The sequence below is a fragment of the Microcebus murinus genome, chromosome 3, assembly GCF_040939455.1.
Source record: "Microcebus murinus isolate Inina chromosome 3, M.murinus_Inina_mat1.0, whole genome shotgun sequence".
In the NCBI taxonomy this organism is placed as follows: domain Eukaryota; kingdom Metazoa; phylum Chordata; class Mammalia; order Primates; family Cheirogaleidae; genus Microcebus; species Microcebus murinus.
In genome coordinates this window covers 45,463,628-45,479,989 of record NC_134106.1, presented here as the reverse complement: position 1 = coordinate 45,479,989, position 16,362 = coordinate 45,463,628, and the positions used below count along the sequence as shown (strand labels likewise).

The following is a 16,362-nucleotide window of genomic DNA, read 5'->3' as shown; positions in this document are numbered from 1 at the left end:
TTCTGCCTCTGATGACCTGGCCTCTACCACATGGCTATCTTCAAAAGTTTTCCAGTTCTTTCCCCAAAAGCTCAGCATAGAGCCAGCCCTAAAGCAGCCTGGATTATAGACTAACGTTGGCTCTCTTAGTTATTCTTCCCTTAGAAAAGTCTAATCACTTGGCCCACAAAGCCAAAATTTAAGAAACCATGCTTTATTGGTATTACCTCTCTACATTGCAGAGATTGCACCTAGAATAGTATAAATATCCTCTGAAATGTTAACTTTGCAAACCCAGCCCTATAAAATAGCAGTAAATAAATACTATGCATGGATGTAGTGATTGTATGTTACCTTTCTTTTAACATTAAAAATGTAAAATCTGATTTGTAATCAAATATGCCTTAGTTTACCATGGGGTTAAGCATATTTTCTTTTCTTTCTTTCTTTCTTTTTTTTTTTTTTTTTTTTTTTGAGACAGAGTCTCACTCTGTTGCCCCGGCTAGAGTGCCATGGCATCAGCCTAGCTCACAGCAACCTCAAACTTGTGGGCTCAAGTGATCCTCCTGCCTCAGCCTCCTGAGTAGCTGGGACTACAGGCATGTGCCACCATGCCGGGCTAAGTTTTTCTATTTTTGGTAGAGACGGGGTCTTGCTCAGGCTGCTCTCAAACTCCTTAGCTCAAATGCATATTTTCTTTTATTTATTAGTTATTCATATGCTCCAGAGCTAGCCTGCTCTCAGATCCACTTTCAGAAGTTACTGAAAGTGTCCTCTTGGAGTTGGGCGTGTGGATGGGGAGAGCCAACAAGGGGACTTAAGGAAAACAAAAAGAGTGTATGATTAGGTGACTGGAGGAGAGAAAGGGGAGGAAGGTTCTTTGGCCCATCTCCCAGCCCTAGCCTTCTCTCAGGTGGCACAGCATTATGGTGATGATCCTCAAAAAGAAATAAATAAATAAACTAATAATATCAATAAGAGAAATAAATACTAAAATATGTATTATCATTTTCCTTTGGTATTGCAGTCACTGCATAGACTAAAACATAATTACTTGTTGAACCTCAGGAAATGTTGTGACTGTAGCTACTAAAACCTACGTTTTAGTATTAAAGTGTGGAAGTCAGGGAATTACTTAACTAAATAATTGATTTGTACTCAAGCTGCCTTCTGATTTTAGACCCACCTGTCTCCTGCCCACCCCAATAAGCACAGAAGGTTTTACTTACTGAATTTTCAGTAAAGAGACGTTTTGTAGGGGTTTCAGGATTTCATTTTAATGTTATCAATATTTTTTTAGATGCATACAGACACCAGTATTATATGATTGCTGTTATTTTGTACCTATCAGTTTAAAATATAATTAAAGCACAATTTTCATACAACCAGTAATTAGCTGTGACATATTTAATCATACCGAAGTGTTCTTTTGGCTTATGCTGATAGTTTCCAGGTGGAGTTACTGTAATAGTACATCAGGTGGATGATTTCAATTGTGTATGAAGGTGGTACATTAAAATATGATGACAAGTGAAATCTATTCAGTTGAACCATCTCAAAAGAATTGCTCCTTCAGTCTCTCCTAATAGGCACAATTATGTCCACTTTCCCCCTGTTGCTTCTTATAATCTATAACCAATTTTAAAAATAACAGTGCTGTCACACTTTCTCTGTTTTCCTTTTAGTACAAGTGACATCTTGTAAGATGTCACTAATTATGAGCTGAATTTGTTGTCACTATATTTAACCACCATTTAATAAGTTTTTACATTCTACAGGGCTTAGAATCTAGATAACAGCTGAAAACATTGAGATCCCCAATTATAAAAGGATTTTTGTTTACCTTGTAATTTTAAATCCTATCAGTCTTTTTGGGAGAGTTTTAATCTTGTTGGTAGATTTTTTAAAAACTGAAGCTCAGCTTTGCCAAAAGATCTTCCTCCAAAAGAATACATGCTGATTGTTTTTTTCTTGTTATTAAATCTCAGATATGTTTAATTTCTCCTACATCATCAACTGCCTATTTACTTGCAACTCTTACAGACCATAGAAAATCTAGTTCTACTGGGCTGAATTTTCAAATATTTCAGCCACTCATCAAGAATTTTCTAACTAGTGCCTTATTGATCTGCTCGCTCTAGGGTGACATTTTCTGAGGAGGCTGGGGATGTACTTTGTGATTATGGGGAGCAGGATACTTTTAACAGGGCTAAGTGCCTGGCTTTAGCTCACATTATCTACAGTGAATGTGGCCTAAACAATAAAGCTCTTCTTAGCCTGTGTAAACAGGATCAGATTCATTGGGCTATGGAATACATACAGCAAGTCAAGGACTTTACTTTTGGTAAGTAGAAAAGCCTACTTATTTGTATACATTCAAATTCTGTCATTTAATGCTGAGATCACTCATAATAGCAGGCAATGTTTTAAACTTATTTTATAAAAATCCAATTTCTATTGTAATTTTTCATGAAAATAGTTAAGCTGGAGTTGGTTGGCTTTCATGCTAGACATTCAAATACATTATGTATTTCCTTGAAATATAAGCATTTGGTAAAATGGACAGTCCTAGAAATATATAGTTTTAAGATAAATTTATCAGATATGCTGGACCATGCAACATAAAGGATTTTTTTTTTTTTTTTTTTTTTTTTTTTTTGAGACAGAGTCTCACTTTATTGCCCAGGCTAGAGTGAGTGCCGTGGCGTCAGTCTAGCTCACAGCAACCTCAAACTCCTGGCTCAAGCAATCCTCCTGCCTCAGCCTCCCAAGTAGCTGGGACTACAGGCATTCGCCACCATGCCCGGCTAATTTTTTGTATATATATATTAGTTGGCCAATTAATTTCTTTCTATTTATAGTAGAGACGGGGTCTCGCTCTTGCTCAGGCTGGTTTCGAACTCCTGACCTTGAGCGATCCGCCCACCTCGGCCTCCCAGAGAGCTAGGATTACAGGCGTGAGCCACCGCACCCGGCCCAACATAAAGGATTTTTTAAAAATAACTGAACTTGTCATCTATAAAGTTCTGAACTATAACATAAGCATTGGAAATGAAGAATCAGTGAAGTAATGTTCATCTCAAAATTTTGAAACATCTATGTTACAATTGGGCAGTGATCTGAAAGAAGTAGTGGACCTTAGAGTGACCCTAACTGAAAGAGCAGATCTCTTACTGTGAATCTAGTCTTCTATAACCTTCATGTACAGGCATTCCTGACATCTCCCCATCTCCCAGGCCATTGCCAATCCAGATGTGTAGGCTATGTATCCCAGTTCTAAGAAGATGCAAAAAGGAACCAGACATAGCAATTTTAGGTCACTTTTTTTAGGAGAAAGGATCTTTTATGGCTATTGAATCTTATAATTTTCAAATAATACATTGACTTTTTCTTAGAATCTGTGTAGGCTTAAGAGTTACTAATTTCTTCATTAATAGCAGCATGCCTGATACTATTATTGTAATAGCTAATAGCTAGGCTTTTTACATGCACTGTATCAGGCGTTTTACGAGCACTGTATCATTTAATCCTTATGTTGACTCTATGAAGTAGGTTTTGTTATTATCCTTACTTTATAGATTTAAAAAACTGTGTGTCTACAGAGAGGCTAAGGCACAGAGAGATAAGTGATTTGCTTTTGGTTTTACAGCAACAGAACAGAATCTGGTATATAGTAGGTACTACTCAATATTTGAGTGACTTGTATATTTTATTAAGTGTACAGATTCAGTTTCTGTGTTATGTATTATTTTTCCATATGTAAGAATGATATTGCTAGCCTGGTAAAAAAAAAAAAAAAAAAGAATGATATTAGTTAGTGTTTAGACATGGAATATAGGTTTTAATTACCCTTGGAATTTTTTTTTTTAATTGGAGTCTCACTGTGTTGACCAAGCTAGAGTGCAGTGGCTATTCATAGATGCTGTCCTTGTGCATTATAGTCTCAAACTCTAGGCTCAAGTGATCCTCCCATCTCAGTCTCCCAAATAGCTAGGATTACAGGCACCTGTGCCAAACATATCCAGCTTACTCCTGGAATTTTTATTGAATGAAATGTGACATTTCCTTTTTTTATTGTGAAATTTATCTCACATAAGTGTGTAGAACCATGATTGACTCACTATCATATTATTCTGTTCCTCTCATAGTGTTTTATACTTCAAAATAATTAAATATATATTGTAATAATTTTATTATAAGCTAGGATTATAAGCGTGAGCCACTGTGCCTGGCCTATATTATAATAATTTAATAAGTAATCTATGTAGTTAGCATTTTGATATTTACCCTCAGAATTTATTTAGCACAACGTCATAAAGTGAAAATGAAAGTAACCTGAGAAAAATTCAATTTAAAAGGTAGAAACAAGGCTGAGGCCAGGCGCCGGTGGCTCACGCCTGTAATCCTAACATTCTGGGAGGCCGAGGCGGGCGGATTGCTCGAGGTCAGGAGTTCAAAACCAGCCTGAGCAAGAGCGAGACCCCCATCTCTACTATAAATAGAAAGAAAATTAATTGACCAACTAATATATATAGAAAAAATTAGCCGGGCATGGTGGCACATGCCTGTAGTCCCAGCTACATGGGAGGCTGAGGCAGTAGGATTGCTTGAGCCCAGGAGTTTGAGGTTGCTGTGAGCTAGGCTGACACCACGGCACTCACTCTAGCTGGACAACAAAGTGAGACTCTGTCTCAAAAAAAAAAAAAAAAACCTTCAGGGCAAGGAATAAGAAAATGGATTCTGAAGTGTGGTAAGCAGAGGGGAAGAGTCACGTAATATTTGAATTTGTGTCCTTTCTAATTAATCAGAGACTATATCTTATACATAATTGAGTTAATATTGGTTAATTCATCAATTTATGGAGAAGGGAGTTTGAATACATGATTTAATGAAATAAAGAGACAGATGGGTGAGTCATGAAATGTTAGTCTTGGTGGTTGGGAGGTAGTGTATAAATGAGTTTCACCTTAGTGGAGGCCAGTTTGTGTGAACCAAATCAAAAATCTACCTTTTTTCTAGGGAAATATTTTGTTGCATGTTTCTTTTTTAATATGACTTCATTAATATAAAATTATATTCCTCTATTCCTTGTTTCTTCTCTTACCATTTTCCTCTCTCTTTCTTTCTGTATGTGTGTGCCAGAGTATATACATATATATATTAAGTACATACACATGCAAACATATATACCATCATATATATACTATATATACACATATAATACATACACACATCATATATATATATATAATCTTGGAGGAGCAGCACTGTAGACTGGGAAGGGCATGGGGTTTGGGAGTTAGATAGACTGTTCTGCTTTATACCGTGTATGTAATTCAGGGAAAATTAACTTCTCTAACCCTGTTTCTTCACTTGTAATATGAGAATAATAATATCTCACTAACTCTGAATATTAAATGCAGTGAATTAATATATATAAGTTCCTAGCACAATACATATTTAATAAGTAAACACTCAATTACCTTTTATTGCCTCTGAGAGTTCAAATCATGTTTATGGTAGTTCTTGAAAGGTTTTCAGAAATTATTCTGAAAATTAACTCTATCGTAGTCCAAGAATAATATTTTTACTTAAAAAAATTTAGGAAGCTAGCTGGTCACAGTGGCACATGCTGGTAGTCCCAGCTACTGGGGAAGCTGAGGCAGGAGGATCACTTGAGGGGAGAAATTCAAGGCCATGGTACATTATGATTGGTCCTGTGAATATCTACTGCACTCCAGCCTGGGCATCATACATAGAATCTGTCTCTAAAAAATTTAAGAATATAAATCATAACTGTAGCTTTAAATTACCTTAATGGTTAACTAATAGATTAAACTGTAGGTAAAATTGCTCTTTCGGGTGTCAAATGTAGGCAACTACATATGGTTCAATGTTAAGATACTAAAAATAGCTAATGACTTCTTAAAATTTTCATTGTTGAATTTCTAAATACTTGATATTTTTAGGAAAAAAATTATTAAACTCCTTTTTCTCTACAAGGAACAGAATGAAAGACATTACTCACTAGAATTTGGTCCAAATATGAGCCACAAGACATAGCCAAACGTAATGCAGTATTAGATGGAACCTTAGAAATTATCTCCAATTCTAGTACTTTTCAGATGTGAAAACTGAGTTCCAAAAGATTAAGTGAATTAGAATTCAGATTTCCTAATTGCCAATCTATATTCTTTTTATTATGCCACACTTCTCTTCATTATAGTTATTTGAAAAAATTTTGACACACTTTGTTATAGGTTGTTTTCATTTGTCTTTTGCTATGCTGAGTGTGATGATTTTTTTTTACTGGAGATAGTACTCTTGAGTTTGGTTTGGAATGGGCCATTGAGGGCTTTAGGAGGAATGGAAAAAGTGTTTATTGGCAGGTATAGACATTAGCTAGTCTCAATTTCAAGTTGATTTATCATATTAGGAGGTTGAGATACAGTTTTTCATTTTTGCTTTCAGATGATCTGATGCAACTGATAACATTGTGTCCCCAAACTGAATTAATTCAATGTCTGACTAAAGAATGGAGTGGGAAACCACCATCTTTATCTGTTAGTCTGGCCATACTTCATCTGTTTTCTGTAGATATGAAAAAAGTTGGCATTAAGCTACTTGAAGAAGTAGATAAAGATGGGAAAGGTAAGTAAAATGTTATTGTGGAAGAAATAGTAGTGGATTATTTAGAGAAAGTTTCAAGATGATTATGTATGAATTATATCAAATTTCCCTTAGAGTTCCTTCTTAGCAGGAGTTAATTAGGAGTTTATAAATGTAAATATTACCATGTCAATAGTAGTCTGTTGGCAATCATACATATTTCTTGAGGGAGTTAGAATGAAGAGAGAGTCTTTGTGAAGCCTAAAGAGAATGTCATAATAATTATAACAGCCAACACTATTCTAAAAACTTTATATATATTGACATATATTTATATTTAGCAATCTTTTAATATGTATTTTAAATGTTATTTAGATGTAAACTTTATATATTTTAATTCCTAAACCAAATATATGCATATTTACATATGATATTCACTCTGAACCTAACTAGAGTAGAATTGAGAATAATTAATTAAATCTCACTTTTTTTTTCTTTTGATTAATTTAATATAGGAACTTGAGCAGGCAACTTGATTTTAAATTATTGTCTGAGGTCAAGGAAAGAATGGTAAATTACCTGAAAACATATTTGGGAAGATATTTTATATTTTAAAATTATCATTACAGATATCAACATAAATATTATTTTTTTTTTTTTTTGAGACAGAGTCTCACTTTGTTGCCCAGGCTAGAGTGAGTGCCATGGCGTCAGCCTAGCTCACAGCAACTCAATCTCCTGGGCTCAAGCGATCCTCCTGCCTCAGCCTCCCGAGTAGCTGGGACTACAGGCATGTGCCACCATGCCCGGCTAATTTTTTGTATATATATAGTTTTAGTTGGTCAATTAATTTCTTTCTATTTTTGGTATAGACGGGGTCTCGCTCAGGCTGGTTTCGAACTCTTGACCTTGAGCAATTCGCCTGCCTCGGCCTCCCAAAGTGCTAGGATTACAGGTGTGAGCCACCACGCCCGGCCTCAACATAAATATTTTATAGGAAAATAATAATTATAGTGAAATAAAATAATACTAATGACAGTAGGCTAAAAAGAGATCTTCTTCCATGAAGTACTATAAGTAATACAGGTGATAGATAAGAAATGAGTTGTATAAATTCATAGATCCCAAAAGGAATCACTATAATGATTTTCAAAAGTAAACATTATGGCCGGGCGCTGTGGCTCACGCCTGTAATCCTAGCTCTTGGGAGGCCGAGGCGGGCGGATTGCTCAAGGTCAGGAGTTCAAAACCAGCCTGAACAAGAGCGAGACCCCGTCTCTACTATAAATAGAAAGAAATTAATTGGCCAACTGATATATATATAAAAAATTAGCCGGGCATGGTGGCGCATGCCTGTAGTCCCAGCTACCCGGGAGGCTGAGGCAGAAGGATCACTCGAGCCCAGGAGTTTGAGGTTGCTGTGAGCTAGGCTGACGCCACGGCACTCACTCTAGCCTGGGCAACAAAGCGAGACTCTGTCTCAATAAAAAAAAAAAAAAAAAAAAGTAAACATTATTAGATTTATGTAATAGACAAAATGATTTTATTTCTTTTAGAAAAATTATCACAGAAGCCCTGTCATTATGAGGTCTCCATCTAGAGATAGGATGAAGGATTTGTCAAAGATTTTCCTAATCCCTTGGGTTAGCACTACTAAGCATTTATAAAAGCTTTTGAGGGATCATGAAAACTTGACCTATAGATCCTCAGTTATTTGATGCCTCAGTTTAGTGATGCCTTATAGACTCTGTGAATAAGGATGAGCCCACATTCTTCATTTTCTGAGCTCCTAGCCTTGTAGCCTTCAACATCTGCTACCTTAACAAGAAGGAGATGAGTGGAGGAGTGTGGAATAAGTGCAGAATATGAGAACTGGGAGAGGGTTCTATTGAGACATGAAGTTAATGATAAAGGAGGAGAAGGAACTAACACTTGAGTACCAACCAGGAGCTAGACTGAGCACTCCACATGTTATATCATTAAACTTATGGGAATCAGGTAGAGTTTAACAGTAAATTAATTGAAATTGTATCCTTTTCTATTTTTGAAGAATCACTAAGTGTGGATTATCAAATAAGTACCATACAATAATATTGTATTTTTTCCCCTTAGATGCAGTAAAACATCTTGTGCTAAATGATCCATTTTGCTCCCTAGAAAAGTGGCAAGAAATAGCAGATATATGTTTACAGAATGGCTTTGACAAACTCTCTAACGACATTATGTCCATTCTTCGATCTCAGGCTGGAGTTATAGAAATTTCTGAAGAAGATGATACAATCAACTTAATGGAGCATGTTTTTTGGTAGTTCTATATCTTAACCAGCTGAGGGAGCTTGTACAACATTTTATGTATGTTGGTTGGGCAAACTGGTTTGGCATAACTAACAAATCTACAATATGAAGCTCTCACAAATAAATCACACTTATTTTGTTATGATGACATTTAGATTTGTCCTTGAAATATTTATACCATTGCTTCCTTTTCCCCATTTGGTCATTTCTTATATTGAATCTTGATAAAATCCAAGATTATAACTTTTTGCCAAACAGTGTAGGCATTTTTATCTAAGGGTATAAGCTGATGTCCAAATATATTTCTTGGTGATTTAATTTCATAACAAGAACTGAGGAAGGTGTGGGTAGTGTCCTGTTTGTTAGACTGTCTTCCCAAACATCAAATGCTACAAGCCTGACTTGACAAGAAAAGCAGGATGTCATTTCAAGGTCAGACTCCGACAAAAACCTAGAGTATAGTAATTTTGTACTAATTTAAAGGAATTTAAAGATGTGCCTGTTGCTTTGATATATGTAAATATAGCAAAGATTAGGGTTCTATTATAAAAGTTGGGAATATTGGCATGTTCTTACTTAGAAAGAAGAACAGGCAAATTTTGCATAGAAGTAGACCTGGGTTACCTGTAGGCATAAGAAATGTATCATAAGAAGTGGTTTTGGATGATTTCAAGTATCTGGATAAGTATTTGATTGAAAACTCAGAGTTCTGTGCCATGGACAGGTATAATATTCAAAATATTTAATGATCAGTATGGCATGGGCACCAATCAAGCAGAACAGATACCCAACTAATCAAAACAGCTTTCAGCCCTTATGCCTCACCAGTGTACCAGCTGAATGTCAGCCTTGACCGTGAAACATGGAAAAGAAGAGCTGCTTATTAGATAGAAGAAGAAGAAAGATCATTACTTTTCCCCTCCTAAATTTAAATTGAATGTGATTTTTAAAATTTTATAGTGAAAAGAATATGAACTTGGAGTCAGACAGCTGCATATTAAAATTCTGGTCCTACCTCTTACTCATTTGTAAAATATGGGCAGCAATACCTCCCCTAGGTTTGTTTTGAGGATTAGTGATAAGGTATGTATAATGTATAACATAGTAGAGAAACTTAGCAAAAGATAACTGTTATTTTTATGTAATAGGCCCCAGAAACACATATTCCTCTACTTAGTTTATACTTACTAAATCCCACATTTCTATCCATTTGTATTTATATATTTATCCTTCTTTGGAACATTTGACATATTGGTAAAGCTTGTTGCCTATATTAAGCTATCTGTATCAGAGTTGCCTGGCTTACCTTATAAATCCAGAAGTGTTCTGGCTGAGTTTTAAATTTTTCCATATAGTGCTAAACACAGTACTAGAAAATTAAAATTTAGTTTTCTAAAACATAATATTTTTACTAACATAATACATGTGTGTAGTTTTAAAGGCAATGTATTATTAAAAAGTTGATAATAACTAATAAGATTTTGACTTCTGGCCTTTACATTAGCTGTTGAAAAGAACAGATGAAGGATAGAAAAAAAGGAATGGAAAAAGAGAGGATATTTTAACAGCATTGAATCTTTATTTTCTATATTTTTATTTTATTTTTTATTTTTTTTGAGACAGAATCTCACTCTGTTGCCCAGGCTAGAGTGCTGTGGCATCAGCCTAGCTCACAGCAACCTCAAACTCCTGGGCTCAAGCAATCCTTCTGCCTCAGCCTCCCAAGTAAGTAGCTGGGACTACAGGCATGTGCCACCATGCCCGGCTAATTTTTTTTCTATATATTTTAGTTGGCCAGTTAATTTCTTGCTATTTTTAGTAGAGATGGGGTCTCACTCTTGCTCAGGCTGGTTTAGAACTCCTGACCTTGAGCGATCCGCCTGCCTCGGCCTCCCAGAGTGCTAGGATTACAGGCGTGAGCCACCTCGCTGGGCCTGAATCTTTATATACCAATAACTTAAAACCGTTTTTTTTTCCTTTGAGACCCGATTGAGACCTGATTGATGATTGTTGGAGAGCTATTATGTGTCCATTGACAGAGCTTTGGACAAAATGTGTCCAAGAAAGCCAGGGGGATGAAGTACTGTGTTTCCCCAAAATTAAGACAGGGCCTTATATTTATTTTTCCTCAAGAAGACACCCTAAGGCTTATTTTCAGGGATGTGTTATTTTTTTTTTTTTAAGTGCAGTACAACAATCTACATTTATTCAAATATAGTTAAGTTGTCTTCTTCTGGAACATCATCATAACTCTCCAAACCCTGAATTCCATCCTGAATTTCTTGTGATTCTATTTCCTTTAGAACCATTGGCCCCAATCTCTCATGTTGAGCAATAGAGCTCTCATAGGGCAGATGAGAAGGGCTGCTCGTCTTCTTTACCGCTCAGCGAAAACGCATGAGTTGTGCCCATACGCTGTGTAGCCACGCCCATCACTAGGTCTTATTTTCGGGGTAGGGCTTATATTGCGCAAATGCTTAGAAATCCTGCTAGGGCTTATTTTATGGGTAGGTCTTATTTCAGGGAAATACAGTAGGTATATAAATTTGGAGAAAACTTGAAACAGCAGCTGTTGTTCTTCTGTTAATTTTGCCTTAGTTTAAAAATGTTTTTCTTCTGCTCATTATTATTCCTTCTGAGTTAGCATTGCCTTTGACAATTTTCCCAAGGAAAGCAAAAGTTGTCAAGTGAATATAAATTAAAATGCCTAGGGATAGAAAATGGAGTTGGAAGGAAGAGCAAGAATATAAAGGCTAATGGGGAAAGAGAAAGAATTGAATTGTGAACTACATAGTGCTTAGACGCTCTAAGAACCTCTGTGTAAGCTATACTGAAAGAGGTATAACATGGGCCTCATAACACAGAAGCCTGCACTGTAGACCAGCTCGCCACTGTCTAGCTTTGTGTTCTTTTCCTCATGCTTAAGATAAATTTATTTTGATTAGATAATGCCTCTTGTCATTTTCAGCTCTGAAATTCAGTAATTTTGAAAAGGTACAAGCATTATTTCCCAATGCTTCTTGACCTTCTGCTTAAATTTGATGTTATATGAAGATATAACATCAGCATCTCAGTACATATGTACAAAATAGGAATACCTATTTTGTACATAGTTTCTACTATCAAGATTATAACTTCAATGGAAAGACATAGCATGTCTTTTGAAATTATACTAACAACAATTCCTTAGTATTATCTAATATACAGTCCATATTCAAATTTCACCAGTTGCTTAAAAATGCCATTTACATTTGAATTGTTTTAGTCAAGATCTAATCAATGTTTATGTGTTCTATTTGGTCTTCTCTAAAATATGTCTTTCCTTCCCTCTTTTTTTCTCTTGCCTTTCATGTTGCAGTCACATAGCAAGGGCCATGATGAACTAAGGTTCTCTGACTTCAATTAGGTGTTTTTTCTACCATACCAGTGGAAGAAAGGGAAATGTTTCTTCCAGGGTCTCAAAGATTTAATTGTACTAGTTACATTTTTGTTTAAATTATTATAGTCAAGCATTTATCAAAATGAATTTCCATTAATTGTTTCACTTGGAAACACTTAGAGATTTTCTGAAACAGACATTTAATCCAATGAAAAAATTGCTTAACATTTAAGACTTTTCTTAAATCCTGGACTAAGAAATGAGCATTAAATCAATCACTTTTTTAACTTTAAAAGATGAAAAATCGTTACTTTTTAGGTACCTGAAATTCTGTAGGATTGCTAAAGCATAGGTTAAGTTAAAAATCAAAGTAGAGACCTTGGTTATATTTTTGAATTTTGAACTTTGTCCATTTCATAGAAAGGTCATAAATTTCTTCCATTCCTTCTCAGAAAAAACAGCATAGCACTACTGAACATATTAAGCTGTCAATTTGCTAGTAGTTATAATTTGTTGTGTTCTTGGGTAAAAAATATATTAGATACATAACAAAGGTATTATTATTTATGTAGATGTTTTCTTTATTTCTTATTGTCAATTATCTATAGGTATCCTCCCTACCTTGGGGATCTGTGTCAATCTCTCCTTGATGTTCTTTTCTTAGACTCCAAAGAAAAGTTCACTCTCAGGTACCCAAGGAGGTCTGGTAATACTGTAAATGAGTGAAATGTATCACAGGGATAAGGGATCTGGGGCTTTTTGTAAGGGACAATTGTGGTAAATTCCAGGCAGTTTTTATCATGCAGGATTATGGACTTGGTATTTCCCTCTTGGAAGCTGGAAATGTAGATTTGATGTAAGTAATCATGATTCAGAGTGCTGTATGGGCCAAATAAAACACATCTACAGACAGAACTTGACCTACAGGCCACCAATTTGAAACCTCTGTCCTAAACTCAGGAGGCCAGATTTAATTTCTTATTGCCGTCAACTTTAAATGAAACATTTTGAATGGATAAAGAAAGTAAAGAACTACCATGCTTTCTCATTCAGAAAAAGCTGCTGTACTTGGATGGAACTAGAGTCCACTATCCTAAGTGAAGTATCTCAGGAATGGAAAACAAATACCACATGTTCTCACTAAGAAGTGGGAACTAAACTGTAGGTACATGTGGGCACAAAGAGATGTAAAGGACATTGGAAACCAAGAAGGGGGGAAGATGGGACAGGGGAGAGGGATAAAAACTTACCTATTGGGTACAATGAACACTACTCTGGTGACAGGCACACTAAAAGCCCTGACTCTAGCATTATATAATGCATCGATGTAACAAAAACATTTGTACCCCATTAATATTTTCAAAAATTTTTTAAAAGCTGCTATACGCTTTTCACCACTGTTATATTCCCCCTGCCCCCGACAATAAAGAAAAAAAAGCTGCTGCAGAGTACCCAGTTTACTGATGTACTGGTAGTAGAAGACAGGATAAAAGGTAGAGCTCTTACATATATTACCAACCTAGTACAGAGGCCTTTTTGATTTCTAATGCAGAGGAACATGGAAGGTAGCACAGATGTAACTTGTTTGTAGAAAGAAGAAGAGATAACTTTGACACCTTTTCTTCCCATTCTAAAGAGTTAATCTAGGCCGGGCGCGGTGGTTTACGCCTATAATCCTAGCACTCTGGTAGTCTAAGGCGGTGGATTGCTCAAGGTCAGGAGTTCAAAACCAGCCTGAGCCATAAATAGAAAGAAATTAATTGGCCAACTAATATATATAGAAAAAATTAGCCAGGCATGACGGCGCATGCCTGTAGTCCCAGCTACTCAGGAGGTTAAGGCAGCAGGATTGCTTGAGCCCAGGAGTTTGAGGTTGCTGTGAGCTTGGCTGATGCCATGGCACTCACTCTAGCCTGGGCAACAAAGTAAGACTCTGTCTTAAAAAAAAAAAAAAAAAGAGTTAATCTATGAGTATCCTTCCCCAACTGTATTGCCATAAGAATGGTTAAGAAGCAGTATTATAGAGGTTACTAAGATACATTTTGAAGATTTACCTACATGAATTCAGTTAGCTCTTTAATGGAAATTCCATTGTGGCTATGGTAGCCATTATCAGACTCTCTGCAGCAATAATCACCACCAAGTGTTTTTAGTCCTCCATTGAGTATAAACTGTACTTTCAAGTTCCCATGTAAATTCACATGTAAGGCCGTGAGAAGGATCCGCCTTTTTCACTCAAGGAACAGTTGTGTGAGTTTATTCTGTTATCTTATTTTCTTAGGTCAGATCATAAAAATACTATTATAAATAGAGCAAGCTTTTTTTTGAGACAGAGTCTTGCTCTGTCTCCCAGGCTAGAGTGCCATGGCATCAGTCTAGCTCACAGCAACTTCAAACTTCTGGCTCAAGGGATCCTCCTGCACCTGCCTCCCAAGTAGCAGGGACTACAGGCATGTGCCACCATTTCTGGCTAATTTTTTCTATTTTTAGTAGAGACAGGTCTCGCTTTTGCTCAGGCTGGTGTTGAACTACTGACCTGAAACAATCCTCCTGCCTCAGCCTCTCAGCATGGTAGGATTACAGGCGTGAGCCACCATGCCTGGCCTAGAGCAAGCTTTAACTTGCTCTAGGGTTTGTGCTTAACATGAAGTACGTGTCACCCTCCAACTTTTTGGTTGTACAAATTAGGGTGCCTACAACAAATCCCCATGCATTTTCTCCTGGAACTCTTTTCTCACCTTACACTCCTCATACATTTTGAAAGCACAGAATCAGTGTAAGGATGTACATTTTGGAAGCAACCAATAGGACTGAATTATCAAAGATTTTTGCCAAATTGCTTAAAGAGCTAGGCATTTATGGATTAATGATCATGGGTTTTGAATTGCAGGCCTTTATAAAGTCAGCTTGAAATGTCTGCATGCTATTTTTCCCAACTTCCCTGGGGTGAGCATTTACATTGATCAGTTACTGCACACATTCAGAAATGGGGTTATACTGATACTAAGATCAATAGCGGGAAAAATATTGGCAGAGAGACTCAAGATTGCAGTAAAGTGAACCTGCATTTTAAGAATCCAGGCCGGGCACGGTGGCTCATGCCTGTAATCCTAGCACTCTGGGAGGCCGAGGCAGGTGGATTGCTTAAGGTCAGGAGTTCAAAACCAGCCTGAGCAAGAGCAAGACCCCCGTCTCTACTAGAAATAGAAAGAAATTAATTGGCCAACTAAAAATATACAGAAAAAATGAACCGGGCATGGTGGTGCATGCCTGTAGTCCCAACTACTTGGGAGGCTGAGACAGAAGGATCGCTTCAGCCCAGGAGTTTGAGGTTGCTATGAGCTAGGCTGACGCCACAGCACTCTAGCCCAGGCAACAGAGTAAGACTCTGTCTCAAAAAACAAACAAACAAATCCAAAGACAAGATTACCTACCTGGACATCAGAGAAAGTGGCTCTCTCTGTTTTCCTATGGGTGCAGGGAGTGAGGGCTGAGTGCCCAGACTATTCCTTCTGTTCCTTTGCCCAGGTTCATCCCCCCACAGAGATGGGGGAAACTCCTTTATGTTATTCGTGGGTATGAACAGTCTCCAATTTCTTCTGTATCTTGAGTGTGCTTTTCCAGGTCTCAAATGAACATGATGGTATTTTCTAATCCCAAAGATGATCTCCATGCTTACCATTTCTGTAAGGAACAAGAGATCTTGAGGAAGTCATATCACCAGTAGCAAATACCAGAAAAAGGCACAGGTCTTAATCCCAAGTGACATATAAATTAGGTATCAGTAAGATTATAGCTACTCATATTTTGTGATTTGTGTAATAATTCATGAAAAATTGCTCATAAAATGAATGTTTTATAAATGAAATTTTATAAATCAAATTATAATAGCATTGAAATTGTCATTTTAAAGAAATCTTCCTGGGAATGCTCTGTGAAATGAACCACCAACTCCTAATTTATTTGCCTGGTAAATGTTAGGTTTGCCTAATATAAGATATTCTCCTATTTCCAAGGTAAGAACAGGTACTGCAAATATTTATCTCTCCATAAATGCTAATTAGAGCATTGGAGCTAGTTTTGAGGCTTCACATTGATAA

The 16,362-nt window shown here is 36.5% G+C and overlaps 2 protein-coding genes across 3 annotated transcripts in view; one reads left to right on the top strand and one right to left on the bottom strand.

Moving 5' to 3' along the window:
- Window positions 1-9,033, top strand: part of CLHC1 (clathrin heavy chain linker domain containing 1) — a 34,569-nt gene extending 25,536 nt beyond the window's left edge. For both annotated transcript variants that reach the window (XM_012777825.3, XM_012777828.2), the window contains 3 exons: window positions 2,121-2,323; window positions 6,451-6,630; window positions 8,701-9,033. In XM_012777825.3, coding sequence (XP_012633279.1) covers window positions 2,121-2,323; window positions 6,451-6,630; window positions 8,701-8,897 — 580 coding nt within the window. In that variant the 3' untranslated portion in view covers window positions 8,898-9,033. The remainder of the gene's footprint in view (window positions 1-2,120; window positions 2,324-6,450; window positions 6,631-8,700) is intronic.
- The window catches only part of RPS27A (ribosomal protein S27a), a 488,879-nt gene that overhangs the window by 27,837 nt on the left and 444,680 nt on the right, over window positions 1-16,362 (bottom strand). The window lies entirely within an intron of this gene.